At 33.6% G+C, this 20,791-nt stretch overlaps 4 protein-coding genes across 9 annotated transcripts; 3 read left to right on the top strand and 1 right to left on the bottom strand.

The window, feature by feature from the left end:
* The first annotated feature begins 1,433 nt into the window (after positions 1-1,433).
* Positions 1,434-3,413, top strand: LOC148566344 (uncharacterized). 5 transcript variants are annotated; one of them, XM_088486130.1, is made up of 6 exons: positions 1,476-1,582; positions 1,690-1,862; positions 1,952-2,027; positions 2,131-2,217; positions 2,304-2,394; positions 3,129-3,413. In XM_088486130.1, the coding sequence occupies exons 1-5, from the start codon at positions 1,562-1,564 to the stop codon at positions 2,367-2,369; spliced, it is 423 nt and encodes a 140-aa protein (XP_088342256.1). In that variant the 5' UTR covers positions 1,476-1,561; the 3' UTR covers positions 2,370-2,394; positions 3,129-3,413. The 5 variants fall into 5 exon arrangements, with proteins under 5 accessions (XP_088342257.1, XP_088342256.1, XP_088342259.1 ...); XM_088486131.1 differs by lacking the exon at positions 3,129-3,413 and having other exon boundaries at positions 1,434-1,564; positions 2,304-2,593; XM_088486133.1 differs by lacking the exon at positions 2,131-2,217.
* A 52-nt stretch (positions 3,414-3,465) lies between these two features.
* LOC107644707 (ribonuclease 3-like) lies at positions 3,466-4,839 on the bottom strand. Of its 2 annotated transcripts, XM_021103173.2 has the most exons (3): positions 4,676-4,839; positions 4,096-4,219; positions 3,466-4,004 (listed from the first exon to the last, which is right to left on the bottom strand). In XM_021103173.2, exons 2-3 carry the CDS (start codon positions 4,216-4,218, stop codon positions 3,564-3,566), a joined length of 564 nt encoding a protein of 187 aa, XP_020958832.1. In that variant the 5' UTR covers position 4,219; positions 4,676-4,839; the 3' UTR covers positions 3,466-3,563. The 2 variants fall into 2 exon arrangements, with proteins under 2 accessions (XP_020958832.1, XP_016204120.1); XM_016348634.3 differs by having other exon boundaries at positions 4,096-4,839.
* A 6,090-nt stretch (positions 4,840-10,929) lies between these two features.
* On the top strand, positions 10,930-12,078 carry LOC148566343 (F-box/kelch-repeat protein At3g06240-like). The gene has a single exon (XM_088486360.1). It carries the CDS (start codon positions 10,930-10,932, stop codon positions 12,076-12,078), a length of 1,149 nt encoding a protein of 382 aa, XP_088342486.1.
* A 2,691-nt stretch (positions 12,079-14,769) lies between these two features.
* Positions 14,770-15,309, top strand: LOC148566342 (uncharacterized). The gene is given in 1 exon segment (XM_088487752.1): positions 14,770-15,309. A coding segment is annotated over 1 exon segment (540 nt).
* The last annotated feature ends 5,482 nt before the right edge of the window (positions 15,310-20,791 follow it).

Raw genomic sequence — 20,791 nt, 5'->3', positions numbered from 1 at the left:
TATGTGAGAGAAGATAAAGAAAATATGTAAAGTGAATATTGATTTATATAGTAAATATAAGAACGAATGATGAGTATGAAAGAAGAGAAGGAATTAGATTTTAATTAAATTCATACCTATTAAAAAGAATTAGCATTAACATTAAAAACAATAGTGTAACCTACATAAAAAAAAAGGTAAAAAATATAAAAAGTTAAGGTTAAGAAAAAATCCTATAATATTATAGAAAGATAGGTTATTATTATAAGATAAAAGTATTATGAGAATCCTATGACATAATGCAAAGATAGAAGTTTTTATTTGTGATCGTTAAAGTGGCAGTTATAATATCTGATTATATAAAAAAAATTAAAAATATATGTTTAGACGTACATATATTTATATTATTCTTTGTTATTTGTAACCATTAAAATGACCGTTGTAATATATGATTACATAATATATAATTATGTTATTTTTAGTTATATTTAAAAATCCGTTTAATTACATTTTAAAATTAATATTACAATTGATTACATTTAAAATAGATCGATTATCTTAACTTTAGTGAAAGCTTAAAAGAATTTGTACATTTAATTTTTATTTTTTGTAACATATGATCATTTTAGTGGGATCTTAAAAATAAATTTTTTTTTGTACATTAAATTTTATTACGTGTAACTTTTCATAATTTTAATGAAAACTTAAGGTAGAATTTACATGGATTTTACTAGATTTTAATTAGGTGTAACGTTTTATAATTTTAATGGGATCTTAAGATGGAATTGGCATTAATTTTATTCCTCGTAACCGCTTGATAAATTTAATGGGACCTTAAGATTTAAAAAATAAATAATGAGACATAAAGAAAGAGAAGTAAAAAACTAACAACAAATTTAAAGTCATTTAAACTGAAATAGCATTATGCTAAAAACCTAAAAAATTAAGAATAAATTTAGAAGCTATCTTTAACTGTCTTTTAATATATTACTAATAGATTTTATTGCATTTGCACTATTTCACATTTTCACTTCAATTTAAGGAAGATGCTAGTTTTGCTTCTATCTCACTGAGGCTATGTTTGGTTGGAAGGAAAGAAATAGAGAGGAAAGAAATAGAAAGGAAAGAAAGGAAAGAAAAGAAATTGAGTGGATTTTTATTTTCTTTAGATGTGTTTGGATGAAAGAAAAATAAGAAGGAAAGAAATAATATAAAAAGACAATTTTACCCTTATGTTATAAAATATATTAAAAAAAGTAAAGGGGTAATATTGGAAGTAGAGAAAGAGAATTAGTTTTCTCTCCATTTTCTCTCTATTGTTGGAGTGAAAGAAAATTAGTGGGTCCCACCAATATTTTTCTATCCCATTTTCTTTCTTCTCCTATTTCTCCTCCCAACCAAACAAAGAAAAATAACTATTTTCCTTCCAATTTCTTTCCCTTCCTTTTCCTTCCTCCCATTTTCAGCTCAAACAAACACACCATGAATATATCCACACACGTCAAGCGAAAATTGGTTGGATTTCTGCTTCACATGTTCTTGGGAATTTCCTTGCTCGGTTTCTTCCCAAAGCTACATTTTCATGGTGCATAATTATACATCTGTAATTACCTTTTTATGCATATTCATATCATATTTTGAATCCCTTTTTGGATGCTTCCTGTTGACAATGAATCTTAGTAACAAAGTACACTGCTTCACTGGTTTCAGGTTTCAATAGCACTCTTGATATTTTGTCCTGTTTATATGCAATTCTTCCTCATTGAGACGGTGAAAGTTGCTCCGAGAAACAATCATGAGTCAGGATGCTACATGAAAGTAGTTGATTTTCTCAACCAGAGATACAAATCTATGAGAAAAGCTGCAGAAATAGTCATGTTCAGGTTGTTATTAATTTTAGGATTCATTTGTCTTTTTTTTTTTTTTAATGTGCAGTGCTCGAGTTCTAAGTAATTGTATTTTCATTTTTCAGTCCAACATTGAGGGGCATGGCTACTGTCACCTTCTTTTACAAGTTGGGAATGTCAGGCATAAACAGTGTTTTACCGGTATGCTTGCAATTGAATAAAACTTGAGATTAAATATTTTCAGATAATTGGTTCACTAGCATATTGTACCAAGTTTTTATGTTTTGTACAATTCCTTGCCCAGTACTATTTGAAAGCCGTTTTCAATTTCAACAAAAATCAGTTCTCAGAACTTCTGATGATGGTTGGAATGGGTTCAATATTTTCACAGGTCCATAAGTTAGCATATAGCTTGTCTAAAATTGTTTACAAAATTTTATTTGACATAGTAACTTACATTCAATTTTTTGCTCCCAGATGGTGGTGCTTGCCATACTAAATCCACTGGTTGGAGAGAAAGTGATACTTTGCTCCGCATTTTGATGCATTGCTTGCATCAATAGCATATGTAAGTTATTTATACTAGTGTATTAATAAGTAACATAGCAATGATGCCAATCCCAAATTCCCAATCCCATTCTTTATGGATTTGTATCCACACAATGAAGGTTAAGCTGACAGCACCACCAAGACGCACTGCAAGCAAGAGTGTGTTGAAAAATTACAAATTATAAATATGAAAAAGATTGAGAAATTTGGTACATAAATTTTTTGGTCTAAACTGTCTTTTACTTCCATGAAATAAAATACTTATTATTTTGATTAATTTCATATGTATTACTATTACTATAATATACATTTAATAAATTTTAATAACGATACATGATACATATACAACTTGTTATAATAAGAACATAACAACACCTTTGATTCTTAACGATTCTCACATGTTTTTTTTAGTATACTTTTGTCTCTAACATTTTTTAAATTATTTAAAAATATTTTTAATAGTTAATATGATTTAATTTTATTTTAAATGTTTAAAATAAGTTTTGATTATAATTTGATCGTTAATTTTGTTGTGACAAGTAATCATGTACTATGGTGGTTTATTTACAAGAGTGAGATTGTGTGTTACCATTTGATTGTTTCAAGAATTTAAACCTGGGGATGCATTTAAAGTTAATTATCTTAAAGCATTGGTGTTTGTTAACAATTACAATGTTATTCTTAGAATAGGATTCGATCACAAATAAGTCTTCAATATTCTCTGTTTAACGTTATTCTTATCTATGAATGCAGGATTTTTTTTATTGGTATCAATTTTCTGGTAACATCATACACAAGCACAAACACCTCCTTTAGAAGGGTGTTACAGTATAAAATTTGACTGAGAGGTATATTTATCCAATTATGTATGAAGAAGTAACAGTAAAATTCAATAGAGCAAAATTCAATAGAACAGTAAATTGACAAAGTGTTAAGTGACATGATAATAACAAATGAAATAATAAAGGAATTAAGATCCATCGAGAGACCTGGAAAAAGAAGGAGTTTAATAATCAGGAAGAGAATAGCAAGAAGAAGAATACAAGAATACAAGGTTCAGAGAATTGTCATCAGAAACGCTTAAAGAGCATTGATCAATTGAATACAAGCATATTTATTTATGGGGAATCAATAATTGATCCCTATTTTTCACACTTAATAATAATAATATTTGGATTCAAACAAACATTACACAGGTATTATAATGAGATTGGACATTGTTTTGCATAAAGTAACATCTGGAGATCTATCAATAGGACATGGAATAGGTCCTGCTAAATTAGCATCAAGGCACAGGCGAATCTCCGATAATAACACATCATTCTGATGTTGGACGCACAGAAGTTCGGGCTCAACTTGATTAGTCTTAGTGTTTTTTATTGCATTGACAATGTCAGTGCGACTATAAGTTTTAGTTCCATCTGGAATTATTCCAGCATTCTTCAATTCGGCTAGAATGTCCAAACGATGTGTAATAAATACAGCCTTTCCAAAATATTTAGATTGATCAAACCTTTCAGCGCTACACGATCCGTGTTTTTCCCATTGCTGCGTCCAAAACTTCATATTCGATACTCGTGGTTTTAGACTTGGCCAATAATGCTCTAAGTAACGTTGCAATGTCGATGTCTACGAGAATAAATCATAAAAATAATTAATAATTAATTTATTATGTAACAAGATAAATGAAAATAGATAAAAGTCTAATTAATTAACTCACCATCAAAGTTTGGTCAAAATGATGCTTCTTCTCTATCTGAGCACAATTTTCTGGCCAAGGAAGCGAGAAATTTGTAGGCCAAAGACCGTGTATTGTGAAATGCTGTGGGAGGTTTGTCATCATCCTTCCAGGTGCATGGATACGAGTAAAGGTTGTTGGCCAAACAAGGGCAAGTTTAAAATATTCATAAGAGGCATTAGTAAGATGAACTGAGGATGCAAGCAGGATAACATGAAAAACAATGAAAAGTGAGTTCATATTGGAAGTTTAGAAAGTTTAGAGGGTTTTGGAGGGAAGGGAGCGAGTTGCAGAAAGCGATGGTTGTTCTCCTCCCTCCCTCCCTCCCTCTTATAAATCAGAAATGAGAATTGAATAGCCAAACAGCATATTTCATTGTACATCAATGATATATACTAAAGAAGAAATGCCGTAATGGCAACATGCATAAAGGAGAAAAGCTACTACTAGCAGTATGGGTCACTGAACTGGAAATCAAAACATGACATGTTTCAAAGCAAATTAAACTACTGCAACTCATAGTTTCGGAACCGAACCGGTTATCTAATCAGTCAGAACTCACCAGATCGGGACCAGCTTCTGGTTGCGCCAAGGAAGCTGATGGCGAGACTCGAAGCAAGAAGTCGAAAACCACAACCAACTGAGGAGAGAGGCGAGAAGCGACGAGAGAGAGAGAGAGAGCTGGGCTGGGGGTGGTGTCGTTTTGGAAGTTGAGGTGAGAGTGATACTCTGATAGAGGTGGGGATGGGCTCAGGAAAGACTAAGCTAGGCTTCTTTTATTTTTTTGAAAATAAAAACATCAAACAACGTCTTTTTGCCTTTGGGCTTGGGTTTTTCTAATTTTTTTTTTTTTAATTTCAACCGGTCCGAATTTTTTAAATCTGTTCGGTTCATTGCTTTTTCTAAACCGGTCAGGTCTAATCAATTTTTACGGTTTTTACCAATTCTCTTCTTTGTCCAGTTTCTTACACTATCTGGACGGTTTTAATAATTATGTTGTAATTTAATGTTGTTACCTTAAATGGATTTTCAAATTTAATTCAATTCCATTACATGTCTCCTTATGATAAATATTATTTTCATACTAGTATTTTTTTTAACAACTGTACATAGATTTTTTAATTTGTTAACTAAAAAATCATTTAAATAAGTGATTATTTTATAACAACCGTATTTTTATATAAATGTCAAAAATATTTAGTGTAAATAGTATTTTTCTAATTTAATAAAGTTTGTAACAAATGGTATGACAAAAAATTAGAATACTTCTCTGCATTTCCATTAGCATACATGGCATGTGTGTTGCAGTTATACCGGTTACCATTATTATTATCTTATTTAAAGAATTATTCCATATATATAATAGGTTAAGACATGGTCTTTTAATTATTGTATTTATATCTCTATATATAGAAGTTGTCATATGACATGTTCAGGCATTACAATTTGCTTCATCAATCATGATGGATTTTAGTTTATTTACTATTTTTATTATTATTACTATCAATAGTTAATATTCAATAATAATGAAGATAGCACATTTCACTTGGTGAAATTTTTTCATATCAGCCTATTCCAACAATTTGGTAAATTTACAGTATAAAAAATAATTGTTCATAGAAACTTAAGCTTGAAATGATTAAAAAAGATGTATATAAAGTTTCTGTAGTGTACTATATCACTGATGGAATATGGAAACTGGAAAGAGTATGTAAACTTTTCAACATAATTTTAATATTTATATGTGAGAATAATATTTATGGTAGGTTATGTGAAAGTTGGCCATGTTGTGGAAGCGTTTAATTTATTCAACCAAATGCAGCATCAGAGTACTGACCACTGACATAGAATTTATTGTATTTCTAAATCTTATATCTAGTTGTATACAAGTAGGAGATCTCTTATTAAAGAGGAGTACATTGAAAATTTGCTAATAACCATGTATGCAAAATGATCTGCTAGAAGGGTATTTGATTCGTAGAGGTTGCCAATAAAATATTAATAGAGACCGAATTGAATATGAACTTATTTGAGAAATATAGAAACGGAGACTAGGAAATTATTTGAGAAATTAGAGTTTGCGTAATTTTAAAATAATTAACAATGTTAGATAATCTTTTAATTGTCATGTCATTCTTTTTGTTAGTTAATTAAGTATTGTCTGTCAACAAAACTAACAGTATTTGATATTGATTATTTCTGTTAAACTTAATAATTTTTTTAAATTATTTTTCTCAACATTAGAATGTTTTGATTTTGAGTATCATAAATCCTTTTTTTCAGTCTTATCAAATTTGAGTCATGAAAATAAAAAGTAAGAAAAAAAAGACTAATGTACAAAACATTATCATAATTTAGTTATTACCTACAACTACAAACTGCTACCCTTTTCTTAGAAAATAGCAAAAGAAACTGAAATTGATTGGTAAAAAAATAAATAAATAAAAAAAACTACCCCCTTCTTTCTATCTCTCTGGTTAACTACAAAACTTTACATTTCTCAGAATTTGGACCCAAGGGAAGTGAAATATTTTGTTATTATGCCGGAGTCAGAAGTTGAAAGCTAACCAAAAGGGTAGTTAATTTAGTTAATGAAGGGAATTTACTACAAGGTTGTTGGTGTAGGGTGTTGTGTGAAGAAGTTGAAGTCATGGTGATAAACATTGAGCTGTTTCAACCATGAATCTGCAGCACTGTACAGATATGATATCCTTTCATATTCACATGGCTCTGGATTCAGCCATAGATCTTCTTGCATCTTGTAGGTAGCTAGACCGAAAGGCGGCACAGAAATGCTGCCGCCACCACTGCTTCCGTTCTTGTTCTTGCATTTGTTTCCTCCAGTGCTTCCCCAACCACACCACCAATATATGTCTTTCTCTGTGTCAATGTTGTCACTTTCTGTTTCACAATCTGCAGACACATGTAAGAAATTGTGTTCAGATTTCGGCGAGGATTCGATCATGCCTGGTTTCGCAACAATTGCGTAGGAGCGAGTCTCCATTAGTGTAAATCAAACTAATGAACATTCACTCAATTATGTAAATCAAACTAAATAACTTATGTCACTCTTGATCCAAAACAATGCATGGACACAATAAACGTGTCTAGTATCATAATTTTCATTTGTGTAAATCCATAAAACTTGGAATAGTTATACTTCTTATCAAGTAGTAGCTTATTTCTTACTAGGTAGAGAAAATTCAAAGTAACATCTAATTTGGAACCAAAAAATAGTAATTTGTAAAGATAAGCGAAGGTTATATATGTAGTAACTAATTACCTTTTTTTCTTGACCGGCATAGGCAAGGTGCTTGATCAATTTTGTCATTTTCTTACTCAACCAGGTTTATTCTGCTTGTAGCATATATAAACTGTGACTATTCATGTGCTTTGCATTATAGGCCCATGTGTTGATGATTTATGTACACTAAGGTTGGGCTTAGACTACATTGACCTGCCTTGTCATGCATCTTCAGAAAGGGATTATGGTTCAGATTCAACATTGTTAAGCTTAGCAAGTAATGATACTGCTAATGATGGGGGGGTAAACAATTGAAATTTTTATTTTAAACATTCGAAAACAAGACATCTCAATCCCTCTCTATCTTTTGCTCTTTTTTTGGTCTTCATTTTTAAGATGTTCATATAACTAATTTCTAATAAAGAAATTTGTAAAGAGAGAAAGTGAAGAGTTAATTGACTCTTGATTATTCTTCCTAAACTTTGTCTTATATGTAGTTTATATATTTGGGCATTTCATAAAGCTTGAATTCCTGCAGAAAGTAATAATGATTTATGGATGTATAGCAAAGAGTTATCCCTGCGCCAATGTTAGCAAGAATTTTTGGACTCTCACCTGAGATCAAATTTAATGCAATTATCATCCACAAGCTACAACATCAGAGATTAAGAGACAGATTTCTTTCCTTTGACTTATACATAATTTCTGTTCTTCACTTGGCAAAAGTTGGTTTGCACTTTACACTCCTCAACTATGACTATATATTACTCTGCTTGATAATGTCATTCATCAAACAAGTATATAAAGTTATAAACTCTTAACTCTTAATAAGTAAAATATTATATTTAAATGCATTGAATTTTTTAAAATAAATTATTTGACTTCGCTTTACCTTTTTCGTCTTGTATATTGTGTATTAGCCCAAGCAGTGCTGGATCACCCTGCTAATATACTGGCAGAATATTCTCAATCCCCATTTTTGGCTGAGACACAAAACCTTCAAGCTCCATTATTTCCCTCTTCATTAAGTGGAATGGCTATTGGAGAAGAATTTCATCACAAAACATGTTGCACTGTGTTGCCAATGACGACAGATGAGTCTTTTGGGAATCAAGTTGATGTGAGCCAAGATAATGATGCTGATGATCTAGAAATGGAAGGATTCTATGCTTCTCTTGATGCTGAGACCAATGTTTTTAATTTTCTCCAAATGAAGAGACCATGGAAGCACTGAAAATAGCACTAGACTTCATCACCAATAATAATGATGCTTCAGTGTTCTTGGATGCTCAACATTGCAGAAACCAGATTAGATTATCTCTCCAGTTTGTCTGCTAATGATGGTTTATCAGGTGCAATGAGAGCATTGATATCTGAAGCTTCAACTGTGTTTGCACATTGTAGTAGTAGCTATATTGAAGCAAGAGGAGTTTGGTTTTGTCCTTAAGTAACAAGTACATGACAAAAATTTTAATTTCTATTAAGTTCACTATATCATATGTTTTCCATTCAGATAGTGCTAAGCCTGTAGGATAATAATTTCACAACTTTAAAAACCGAAAAGCAAACTATTTCAAATAAGCTGAACTAGTACTAAACCATTCTTTTGCATCTCAGTTTTGAAAATATAAAGAAAAAGAGTACATCCTGTTTCCACTTCAAAAAATAATTTCAGCTCTGCAATTTCTGTCTTATTGGACATTTCATTTCACTGTCCAACCTACAAGTGATAAGTACAATAGAACAATTTGCAACTAGTAAAATAAGCAAGATAATCATAGTAAAATATAAAGAAAAATCAAAACGAATAAGAATAGAAATCCAACTTTTGTGTTTTAGTTCAAATTTCAAAAAATTTATATTTTTATAAACTGATGAATGTAAAACGGAACATTAAATGATTTTTAAAAGTTTATTAAAAATTATCATTTGACTCGTTAGCATCTAAAAAATTATTACTGGAATTATTGATGTTAAAAAAATTAATATAAAATATAACTTTCTAAAATGGCATAGGAGTTAAAACTATAATTTTTTCAGGGTCAGAAGTAACAGATAGTTATACAAGATATAATGACCAATTATATTTATATAATATGTAAGTTGAGAAATAATTAAAATACTATATCAATTAAATTATCATTTAATTTGTGAAATTAAGTATAAAATTGATTGTTTTGATAACCTTATGCTCTGAAAAATCAAAGTCACAACTTCGAGTTAATACTCAAGATTAAATTTGACTTTCAATTCAATATAGCTCTCTAATTTTTAATTGAGCCAAATTGTACCCTTAAATTTGTAAGTTCTGTTTTCATTCATAAATTTAAATAAAAAAAAAGTATTTTTTTTTTTAAATTTGAGCTAAAATAGTAAAATACAAAAGTTAAATTTCTATTCTTATTCATTGTGATTTTTTTTATATTTTATTTGAATTGAAATGAGAGTATTTTTTTATTGACAAAAATGTTAATACTATATTACTATGTAGTAGTACTAAATCCAATAAACTAGATTCAATTTATTACATATACAAGTAAATCGAATCAAGATTGATATAACATATATATAGTAAATTATAAATTTACTTTAGTTGATTTACATTGAAAGAGTATAAATTGAATTCAATTGATTCGATTTATATAAATTTATTTTAGGACATGCATGTAAATTAATTCACTTAGGACATTGGTGTAATTTAATTATTTTACGATGTAAACCCTCAATTATATCACAGAATCAATTTCAGATATCTGAGGTAGTAATGAAAACAAATCAGATAATTGTCCATTACTCAAATAGCAGTGCGTTCTGCATCACTTAGCAGTTTCAAAAAGCCCCCTTTACCTGTGAAAGTTGATTCGAGATTCTACTAATACTGGGTTCTTTACTGAAACCTTAAACATATACACTTCCATGGTTTCACACACTGGTGGGCATGGGAACACCTTCACTTACCCTTTGCTCCTAAAGGCATGTGCCAACCTTGGTTTCATTATTCACGGGACTATGATTCTTTCAATTAAATAAATAGAAAATACATCTCTTTTATTTTTACTTGATTTGATTTGTTATTTTTTCAAATTATGTGTTTTAATTTCACTTTCAAAATTTTTTTTATTTTTTTTTTCAACAAAGTAAAACAAATAATGATAAGTAGTTATTTTCAGTTTAAAATGCTTATTTCTTTTTAAACCAGTAGAATCTAGTATTGGTTAAGAATAAACTACGCCTAATAAATAATAATTATACATTTATGTTTGTGATTGCAAATGCAATTCAAGTACTTACAATTTACAATTTATATCGGCTTCCTTTTTTTTTCTTCTTCTATTTAGATTTGCTATATATATTTCCAATCAATCAATTTGATTGGTTTGATGTTTAGTCCTATATATTAGAGATCTTGATTAGGAGAGAAACAAATAGAGCTAGAAAAACGTAGTACCATTGAAATTTTTCAAAACTTTATGTTGGAATCTAATTTATTGTTCGTTATATTTTAAAAGGTACAGCACAAGCACAAGACCTTAATCTCTATTTGTTTCCATCTTTTTTTTTTTTCAATGCAAATGGCAAACCATAACGAACAAATTCCTAATGATCTTGCACTGGAAATTCTAACAAAATTACCCGTTAAATCCTTGAAACGATTTAGCTGCGTGCGAAAGTCTTGGCTAAATTTACTTGAGAATCCTCATTTTAAGAGCATGTACTACGAGAATTTAAAATCTAAAACTGCCCACTCATCGTCTCTCCTTCTATGGAGATTATTTTACCAAAGGGGTTTAAACGTCGATAATGAAAATAATGTGCATTTACTTTCTGGAGAGAGATATGAAAACATGGTTACATTAGTTTTGCCAACTCTGTCTGAGAGTTATGGTCCCGGCGAGGTTCTAGAATGTGTTAATGGCATTATATGTCACTATACACGACCATGTCCTGATGTAATAATAGGACTTTGGAATCCCAAAACCGACGAGCATAAAATTATTCCTCCGGGTATTACTGATGATGAGCCCGGCTATGGTCGGCATGTAAGTGTTCATGGATTTGGTTATGATAATGTGAATGATGATTATAAAGTGATTCAATGTGTATATTATATTTATGATCCAATGGTATTAGAAGAGCCTGCTCTAACAATTTGGCAAATTTATAGTCTAAAAAGTAATTGTTGGAAGAAACTTGATCTTGAAATGACTAAGAAAGAAGATGTAGATAAAGCTTCTATAGCGTATTTGAATGGAGTATGCCACTGGTGGGGTAGCGAGTTTGACACGAATGAACTCGAAGAACACGTACTTGTGTCATTTAACCTCAGCACTGAAACATTTCGAACCACATCAATTGTTTGGCTGCAAGAAAATGATGATAGTCTTATCAGAACTTTGGTAGTGCTCAACGAATCTGTTACTCTGATTTCCTCTTTTGCTCAGTATAATCGCATTGAAATATCCCTTTTGGGTGAAGTTGGTGTGAAGGAATCTTGGGTAAAGCTTTTCACACTTGGACCCTTTCTATTAGACTTTCGTTGTCCAATGAGAATGGGCAACAAATGTGATGTAATATTTTATATCGGAGACGACAGCAATGAATTAGCTTCTTTTGATGTCATCACGGGAAAAGTAATCCACAATATTAATATCAAAACAAGAATGTTTGGTACATGGATTTACAAGGAAAGCCTCCTCTCTTTCACAAAAGAAATTAATTGATTAGTAAATATACAAATTTAAATGTAAGATGTACTTAAATGGGGGTATGGGAAGAGTATGTACACTTTCTAAGATGAAAACTATTTTTAATATTCATGTTGGTAGTTGAAATTGATTTGATAAGTCAATTTGTATTTCATTCTAATATTTTGAAATGGTCAATTATGTTTCATATTTTAAAAAATACGATACGACTCTTGGTGTTAAAAAGAAATTATATCACAGGAATCAATTTTGGATATCTGAAGTAATAATGAAAACAAATAGGATAATTGTTCATTATTCAAACTTGGACTTGTGTATTCTCAGGTTATTTTTGTACTCAAATGTGAATGCGATAAAGAGAAGTCTATTGAAATTTTGCTAATAACTATGTATGCAAAAGTCATTGACCTTGCCTCTGCTAGAAGGATATTTGATTTGATTATCAAAAAGAGCATTTTCTCATGGACATCAATGATTGCAAGATATGCCCATTCGGATCACCCATTGGAGGCATTGCATTTGTTTAGAAGGCTTGTACGGACAGATTTTAGACCAGATGGACTAATAGCTGCCACTGTTTTATAGGCTTGTGTTGATTTAGGATCAATTAGCGTAGCACAAGAGATGGAAGATTATATTTCTCTAAATGAATTGGAATTTGATCTACAAGTCCAAACATCTCTCATACACATGTACTCCATGTATGGAAGTGATGAGTTTGAAAAACTCCAAAATTATTTTGATGATGATCAAACATTGTTAAAAATAATTAATGGTAAAATTATTAAATTGAATTTTAATTCACATTAGTTGATTAATAATTTTGTTATTATGGAGATTTTGTGGCTGGGCTGAAAATTAAACAAGCCCAATATGATGTTAATATTTAGCTTTGGGCAAAAAATTGCTATGTGATGTGCGGCTGAATTATTATATTGTTTGGGCCAGGATATTGTTGTGCAAGCCCATATTTAATGTTTGTTGCAAGCCCAACAAACCTTGGTCCGAATTGAAAAGAAAGAAGGAAAGGAGTAGTGCTTGATTGGGTTCGGATATCCACTCTCCTCTTTGATAGAATTCAAATTTTATGAACTAGCTTTAATTGCCTCGGTAACATGAAAGAGAAAGTGCAAGTGATTTGATGGCTTTTATTGTTCTCACACGTTATTAAGCATGGGGAGTGGGGATTTTACTCATTTTAATTTGATTCATCAAATCCATTGAAAGCTTTTCAATCCTCTCTCTCTTTTCTCTCTCTAGTTTTCGGTCATGTCACAGGAAAGAAGAAGTAAGCTATCAGAGAAGAAGTACAGTAGCAGTGAAGCTATGCACAAGCAAGCGACTAAGGTGATGATGACCCTTGCAAAAGGAAGATCTACAGTATGGCATAGCTGAGATCTTTACCACTAATGGTTAGATGTGGTGAAGAAGCCTCAAAATTACCATGCCTAGAAATGGTAGAAGATCTGATCTAATTCAGTCATAGAAGAAGATCCCTTAGGTGAAGCTTGTCTCTCCTTTTTGTTCATCCATCACAGAAGGTAGCTACTGTAACTACGTGGAGGAAGAAGCAGAGGTGGAGCAGATGGAGCTGTCAAGGATCAAGTATTCATCAAGGATAAAAAATCCTTCTTGAGGACCAAGTCAAGATGGAAAGCTCAGATTGATGAAGCTTGATGAGAAGGGATGAGAGAGAGGTAATTGCATGTTGGTTTTTGCGTTCAATTTCCTCTCTTCTCTCTGTCCGAACTGGTTTTGATATTGAAGAAGAAGAAGTTGGCTCGGTTGGACCGGTTTTAACTTTGGAAGCTTCCCCTTCTATAATAAGGGTAAACGGCCAAGGCTTGAGACAAGGAGAAAGAGAGTAAAGCACAAAGTTCTCATAACTACCCAAAGCTAACAGAAGTTCTTCTCCTTCAATGTGTTTCATTTTGTATTTTTTTTAGTTTTGTCTGTCTTGAGTCTCATGGTGAAAAAGGCAAACAGTGTGAGGTTTGTAAGAAAAAGCCAATGAGCAAAAAAAGGCAGAGGATACAAAATTAAAGAAAAAGCCATAGATGTCTTAGAGGTCCTTTGTACATCTGTGTTGTGTATCATGATTCTGTGGGAATCCCCTTACAAGTTGGGTTAGCACTTAGCAGTTGAAAGATTGGTAGGTGACCAAGTCAAGTTCAGGATTGGGAATAGATTCTGGACTTGTCCCAGATAGGAAGGGTAGTTCCTAGGGAGAATTGGTGTTTGTAATTAAGATGATTATAGTGAAATTCCATCATTGTTGTGATGGAGACTAGATGTAGGCTACACTGCACTTAGCAGCTGAACTAGGATACTTCTTGGTGTGATTCTCTCTCTCTTCTACTCCATTTCTGGTTCCGTTGCGTAGGAGACAAAATTGAAAAATATCTCCTATCTGGTTACGAGACAAAATGAAAATGTCTCTTGGCTAGGTACGAGACAAAAATAAGAAAAATCTCCTATAGCTATTTCAAAGGGCAGAAAGTAATACTCAACAAAAATGGGCTAAGATTTAACCCCCTTCTCTTAACCACTGAATACCATCAGGAAACATCAAGAAAGCCAAAGAAGTATTTGAAAAAGTGGCAAATAAAGATATAACTGTTTGGTCTTCCATGATAAATAGTACTAGACTTCACCATCAATAATAATGATGCTTCAGTGTTCTGGGATGGTCAACATTGCAACATCATGAAAACCAGCTTAGATTATCTCTCCAGTTTTTCTGCTAATGATGGTTTATTAGGAGCAATGAGAGCATTGATATTTGAAACTTCAACTGTGTTTGCACATTGTAGTAGTAGCTACATTGAAGCAAATATGAAAATTGAGTCCACTGCTTTATAACTGTAGAGAGCTGATAACTTAAAAACTGACCTTGAAAATAACAAGAATCAGTTCCCTGACACGGAGGCAACAGAAAAAGTGCTAAGGCAAAAGTTGGTATGTTTGGAGGAAATGAAAGAGGATCTAGAAAAGCAAATCAGAATTATGAATGCTAACATCATAACTTCTCAAAAAGAACAGAATACGACTCGAAAGAGAAAGAGAGATGTCTATGTGGAAGAAAAGGCACTCAAAGCTCGAATGGACGTGAAGAAGGAGGAAGTACCGCATTTGCAACATGAGCATGACTTGGCAAAGGTAAACCGGGAAAAAATCAAAGCTGAATGGTCAGAGTTTGGAGAAAAATTTATAAAGATTGTTGTAGAGTCAGCTGTACAAGATTAGCAAGGGGAGTTTGGTTTTGTCTTAGAGCAATAAGTACATGACATAAATTTTAATTTCTATATTAAGTTCACTAAATCATGTTTTCCTTTCGGACAGTGTTAAGCCTATAGGATAATAATTTCACAATCCTTGCTGACTGCTCGATGGATCACAAATTGTTGTCTTCTTTGGAGACTATCTAAATCAGTGCATTGAGTCTCATAGAAATTAAAGACATTCTGCTATAGATAATAATGTAATTACCATATAGAGGTTGCTCTTCACATAAAATAATGCAAGTTTTGTTGTTTTATTGATTGAAATCGATCATTATTTAATTGTTATATATAGTAGGAGAATAATGTCGAGTTAATAGTAAGAAATCATCATTCTCATCAATTAGTAAATGCCCAAAATAGTCCCTGAATTTCAAATCGGTATTCAATTTAGTCCTTGATTTTTGTAAATGACCAAATAAATCCCTTAAATTCAGAAACGTGCGTCTCCGTTAGTCCCTCACAGAAGTGCCGTCTAAACGTTACTGATGTGGAACGTTAACTACCATGTGGGAATTCCATTAAACGACGTCGTTGAAGGAGTGGATGCCCTAACTGTGTAAAACGACGTCGTTTCAAATAACATCTTCTCCCCCTTTGAATAAACAATTCTTGTTGGTCCCCCCTTCCACTTCAACGTTTCCCACCAAAACTTCAGAAAAGCTTTGTCTTCTTCTCTGTCCGTTCATTCTCCCATACTTCCCACTCACGTTTGCTCGCCGAAGATCATTCGTAGAAGCTGTTCTCTCCGGTCAGTGAAGGAGTTATCGACGAAGCATCACCTTCGTACACTGTCGACGGTGAGAGGTAACAGTTCAAGTTGATCATTCTCTTCCATTTTTTGTATTTCATTGAGGGTTCTTGATACTTATGTGTGAATGCGTTGTTGTATATGTAAGGGAGTGGTTTAGAATGTTGTGGTTGTTGATGGCGCAAATGTTAGGGTTTAAGGTTTCTAATATGAAATTTGTAACCACATAAATCATAATCTGGTTTAAGTTATAGTCAATAGGAAGTAAATATATGCATTCTTATTATAAATATAGTTGATTTCTAGTTCTTTGCAATATACCGTTTTGCGACAAAATGATTAATCCTGTCTGTTTTGTGCATTGTGCTGTAAACTTAAGATGCCTGATTGATTGAAACTTGTTTTCCACCATGGTGGAACGTTTGAGACAGATCCTGGTGGAAATTTTATCTACACATCTGACTTGTATGATGAATGGGTTGGAGTCGATGAAGACTATCTTGACATGTTTGCGGTAACAGGTTATTATAGAGAATTGGGGTATGCTAAGGCTGAAGCATGTTGGTTTTTGGACCCTAAAGATAGGTTGGAGTTTGGTCTTAGGAGATTGCAAGTGGACCAGGACCTTGTTAGTATGATCAAGCACTGTCATGAGAATAACAACATCATCCACATCTATTTTGAGCACGGACCTTCGATTCCGGATATAATTGATGTAATGGAGTTGCCTGACGAGGATCATGCTAAAGGCCAGAAGGTCGGAATGGAAGGCATGGAAGAAGATAGAGTAGAAGGTGTTGAATCTGTGAAGAAAACCAGCACAATATTAAGTCAACTTGAAGAACCAATTACCTTTATCCCAGTTGAACTGAAATCCACTGCACCAAGTCCACTGTCCCCTACCCACTGCCCCCCAACCCACTGCCCCCCAGCCTACTGCCTCCAAGCCCATTACTTCCAAGCCCACTGCCCCCAGCCCACTGTGACACAACCCATTGCTCCCAAGCCCATTGCCCCCAGCCCACTGCCTCCAAGCCCATTGTTCCCAAGCCCACTGCCCCCAGCCCACTGTGACATAGCCCATTGCTCCCAAGCCCATTGCCCTCTAGCCCACTGCCTCCAAGCCCATTGTTCCCAAGCCCACTGCCCCTTAGCCCACTCCCTCCAATCCCATTCCACGAAAATCAACTGCCCTCAATTTTAATGTCCACAAATCATGTTCACAGGCGAAGTTCCCTAAATCTCTATCCCAACCAAATCCCATTACATCTAAACTCATATCTCAGAAAGTTTGCTCTCAACCCACTCCCTCAACCAACAATGCACAAATAAAAAAAAAGACAGCGCATTAAAGAAACAATCCAAGCCTATTAACTTTAAATTCAATACATCTACAAAAATGCTAAGAAGGTATATCACAAGATCACAAGGTTGGAGGAAACAAGCAAGCAAGGAGCCAGTTCATTTGAATATTGATAGCTCATCTGATTCTTATGAGTCTGCAGAGGACAGTTTATACAAGCCACACATGCCACTTGACTCTGTGGACTCAAGCAGTGACAACAATGATGATGTTGGTCCTACCAGCGATAGGAGAAAAAGGAAGACTGGCAGTGACAATGACAAAGGCAAGAAAAAGGTTATTAATGATGAAGATACTTCTCGTCCCCCTTCAATGGATGCATCTGATTATGAGAAGGAGGTAGATGATGATGAGAAAGAAGAAAACTTGCAATGTATATAACGTATATTACAATTAATGTGCATATGTGTTGATTTCATTCTTTTTCTGTTGGTGATGTAATGCATGAATCTGTATGGCAGTGTCTTTTTCTGATGATAGCTGGAAATCTGATGAACTGAAGACTCCACCAGACTTTGAGGATGAAGTAGACCCAGCTGTGAATCTCATCTTCAATGATACTGCCAAGTTTGGACATGTGAGATTAGAGCTAGGTATGGAGTTTACCACTAGGGATGTTTTTAAGAAAGGGGTTAGAAATTATACATTACAAGAGGGTAGGGGTGTAAGGTACAAGAAAAATGATACTACTAGATGTAGGGTGGTATGCAAGAATGAAGATTGTCCCTGGATGGTGTTTTGTTCTTATAGCAAACCGAATGGATGTTGGCGGATTAAGACCTTTAATGATGATCATACATGTGAGAGAACTTTCAAGAATAGATGTGCAACTAGGTCTTGGGTAACTGATGTACTTGTTAAGAAGGTTAGGAAGCTCCCAACATTTAGACACTGTGAGGTTTTTAATTACTTTAAAGCAAAAACTAGAATACAACTGTCTAGGACTACAATTACAAGAGCTTTGGGTGATGCAAGAAAAATAGTAAGGGGTGATGAAGCTGCAGAATATGCTAAACTCAGAGATTATGCAGAGGAGCTATTGAGATCTAATCCGGTTTCAACTGTCAAGTTGGGTGTTAGTCCAATGCCTAATGGAGAAGGTGTATTTGAAAGGTTTTATGTCTGTTTGCATGGATGCAAGAAAGGTTTTGTGGGTGGCTGTAGACCCTTGATAGGACTTGATGGGGCTTTTTTGAAGACCTATTATGGAGGATGGCTGCTGTGTGCCATGGGTCAGAACGCGAATAATCATGTGTACCCAATTGCATGGTTCTTGGAGCTCTTGCATGAAGACATTGGAGATCAGACAGAGCATGGTTGGTGCTTCATCTCTGACATGCAGAAGGTAACCTATATGCTTCAATTAGAGGCACGTTATATGATTTTAAGGACCATTTTGAATTAATGAACAAAATTTGAAGGACTATTTTGTATATTAATAATTGATTCAGAACAAAATAATTCATTTTAATTTCAATTTGTTTCAAATAGCATTGTACTAGCCTTGCTGGATTTGTATAGTATAGAAACTTGGTTAAAAACTTGATTAGCCTTGCTGGATTTTTTATGCAATCAACTTCATTTAGTCTACTATTGTTATTCCAATTGCAGAATTTAAGAATTCTTAAGCGCATAAGTTCAAATTAGACCCTGTTTTTCAATTTATTATTATATAACTCGTAAAAATCAAGAATTTGTTATTTGCTCATGTTTTTAAGTGACTATTTTGTTATCTTGTAGGGTTTAATTCCAGCATTGCGTGAGGTTATGCCAGGTGCGCATCACTGCTTCTGTGCGTGGCACCTTTGGCAAAACTTTCAGAAACAATGGAAGGACTCACACTTGAAGAGTTTGCTTTGGAAGTGTGTTAGAGCAATGACTGTCTAGGAATTCAACGGACATATACAGTCTATAAAGAGGGTGAATGAGAAGGCGTGGGCATATTTAGACAAGTTTCCTAGGCAGGCATGGACCAGGGCTCACTACAAGGACTTTCCAAAGGTTGACAATGTCTACAACAACATGTGTGAGGTGTTCAACGCTGCCACCAAACCATACAGATGCAAGCCCGTCTTGACTTTACTGGAGGAGGTTAGGAGGTATGCCATAACTAGAATGGCAATGAACAAACTGAAACTCTCTAGCCATGTGGGACACTTACCTCCGATTCAACAAAGTAGACTTGCAAAGGAAAGGCATTACAGCAGGTATCATACACCAATGTGGTCTGGAGATGCGGCTGAAGTCATGTTTGAAGTGCATGGTGAACCACATAATGTGGTGGTTGATTTGGGAAACCAAACATGTAGCTGTAGGTCTTGGCAGTTATCGGGTAAGTTATATTTTATTTTATTTTTATTTTTTTTTTGTAATTTCACGGTAGTATACCTATCAACACACTTAGTTACTCAAATTTATTATGTGCTAGGGTTACCTTGTCGTCATGCAATAGCTGCAATTTCAGTCATGAATGGTAGACCCGAGAATTATGTCCATGCATGGCTAACAATGGGCTCATACAACAAGACTTATGAATACCATATCAACCCGGTAAGAGGCCAACAGTTGTGGAAAACATCAGAATACCTCCATTGTTTACCACCTGTAAGGAGCAAACCTCGTGGTAGGCCATCACATTATGCGAGAAAAAAAGATGCACATGAGGCACCTTTTCGGGGGAGCCAAGAGCGCACTGCAACAAAATTGAAGAGAAAATATGGCAAATTCACCTGCGGGACATGTGGAGATGTTGGTCACATAACAAGGAATTGTAGAATAGAAAAGAAACAAAAGGCTGATGAGCTAGCAGCTGCTACAAAGGCTGCTGAAGATAGTGCAAATAAGGGTGACACTGGTTCTAAAGGTAACGAAGGTGAGGTTGTTACTGAAGAATGTGAGGTTGGTGCTGAAGGAGGACAAGAACCTGCAACTCAGGTAATAATAGTATTAAAAACATTAATCAAAATTAGAGCTTGAGTTAATAAATCAGGAAACAAACAAATCCATTTTCTTGTTAACTTGAGAGGATATGTTTTTGGTCAGCTAATATGATTATTGTTGTTATTGATATCATAGGCTGCAAAGACTATAAAGAATGCCAAGAAAGGACATCTGAGAACTAAAAGTGAGAGACACATAGACAAACTCCCTGTCAAGAGGACAACTTCATCCACTGCTGCTACTATTGCGGCTGCTCTACATCCAACTGAGATTTCAAGAGAGACTATTCAAGGAGCTAGTGCAGCAACCTCTGAAAAACTGGCCTCTTGAAATTTGTTCCAACTCCAGGATTCAACCCACCAAGAAAAATGTCTAACTAGCACAAAGTGTAGT

This window comes from Arachis ipaensis, chromosome B5 (genome assembly GCF_059453495.1).
Source record: "Arachis ipaensis isolate K30076 ecotype BB chromosome B5, ASM5945349v1, whole genome shotgun sequence".
Classification (NCBI taxonomy): Eukaryota; Viridiplantae; Streptophyta; class Magnoliopsida; order Fabales; family Fabaceae; genus Arachis; species Arachis ipaensis.
This window is presented reverse-complemented; position numbering and strand designations above follow the sequence as displayed.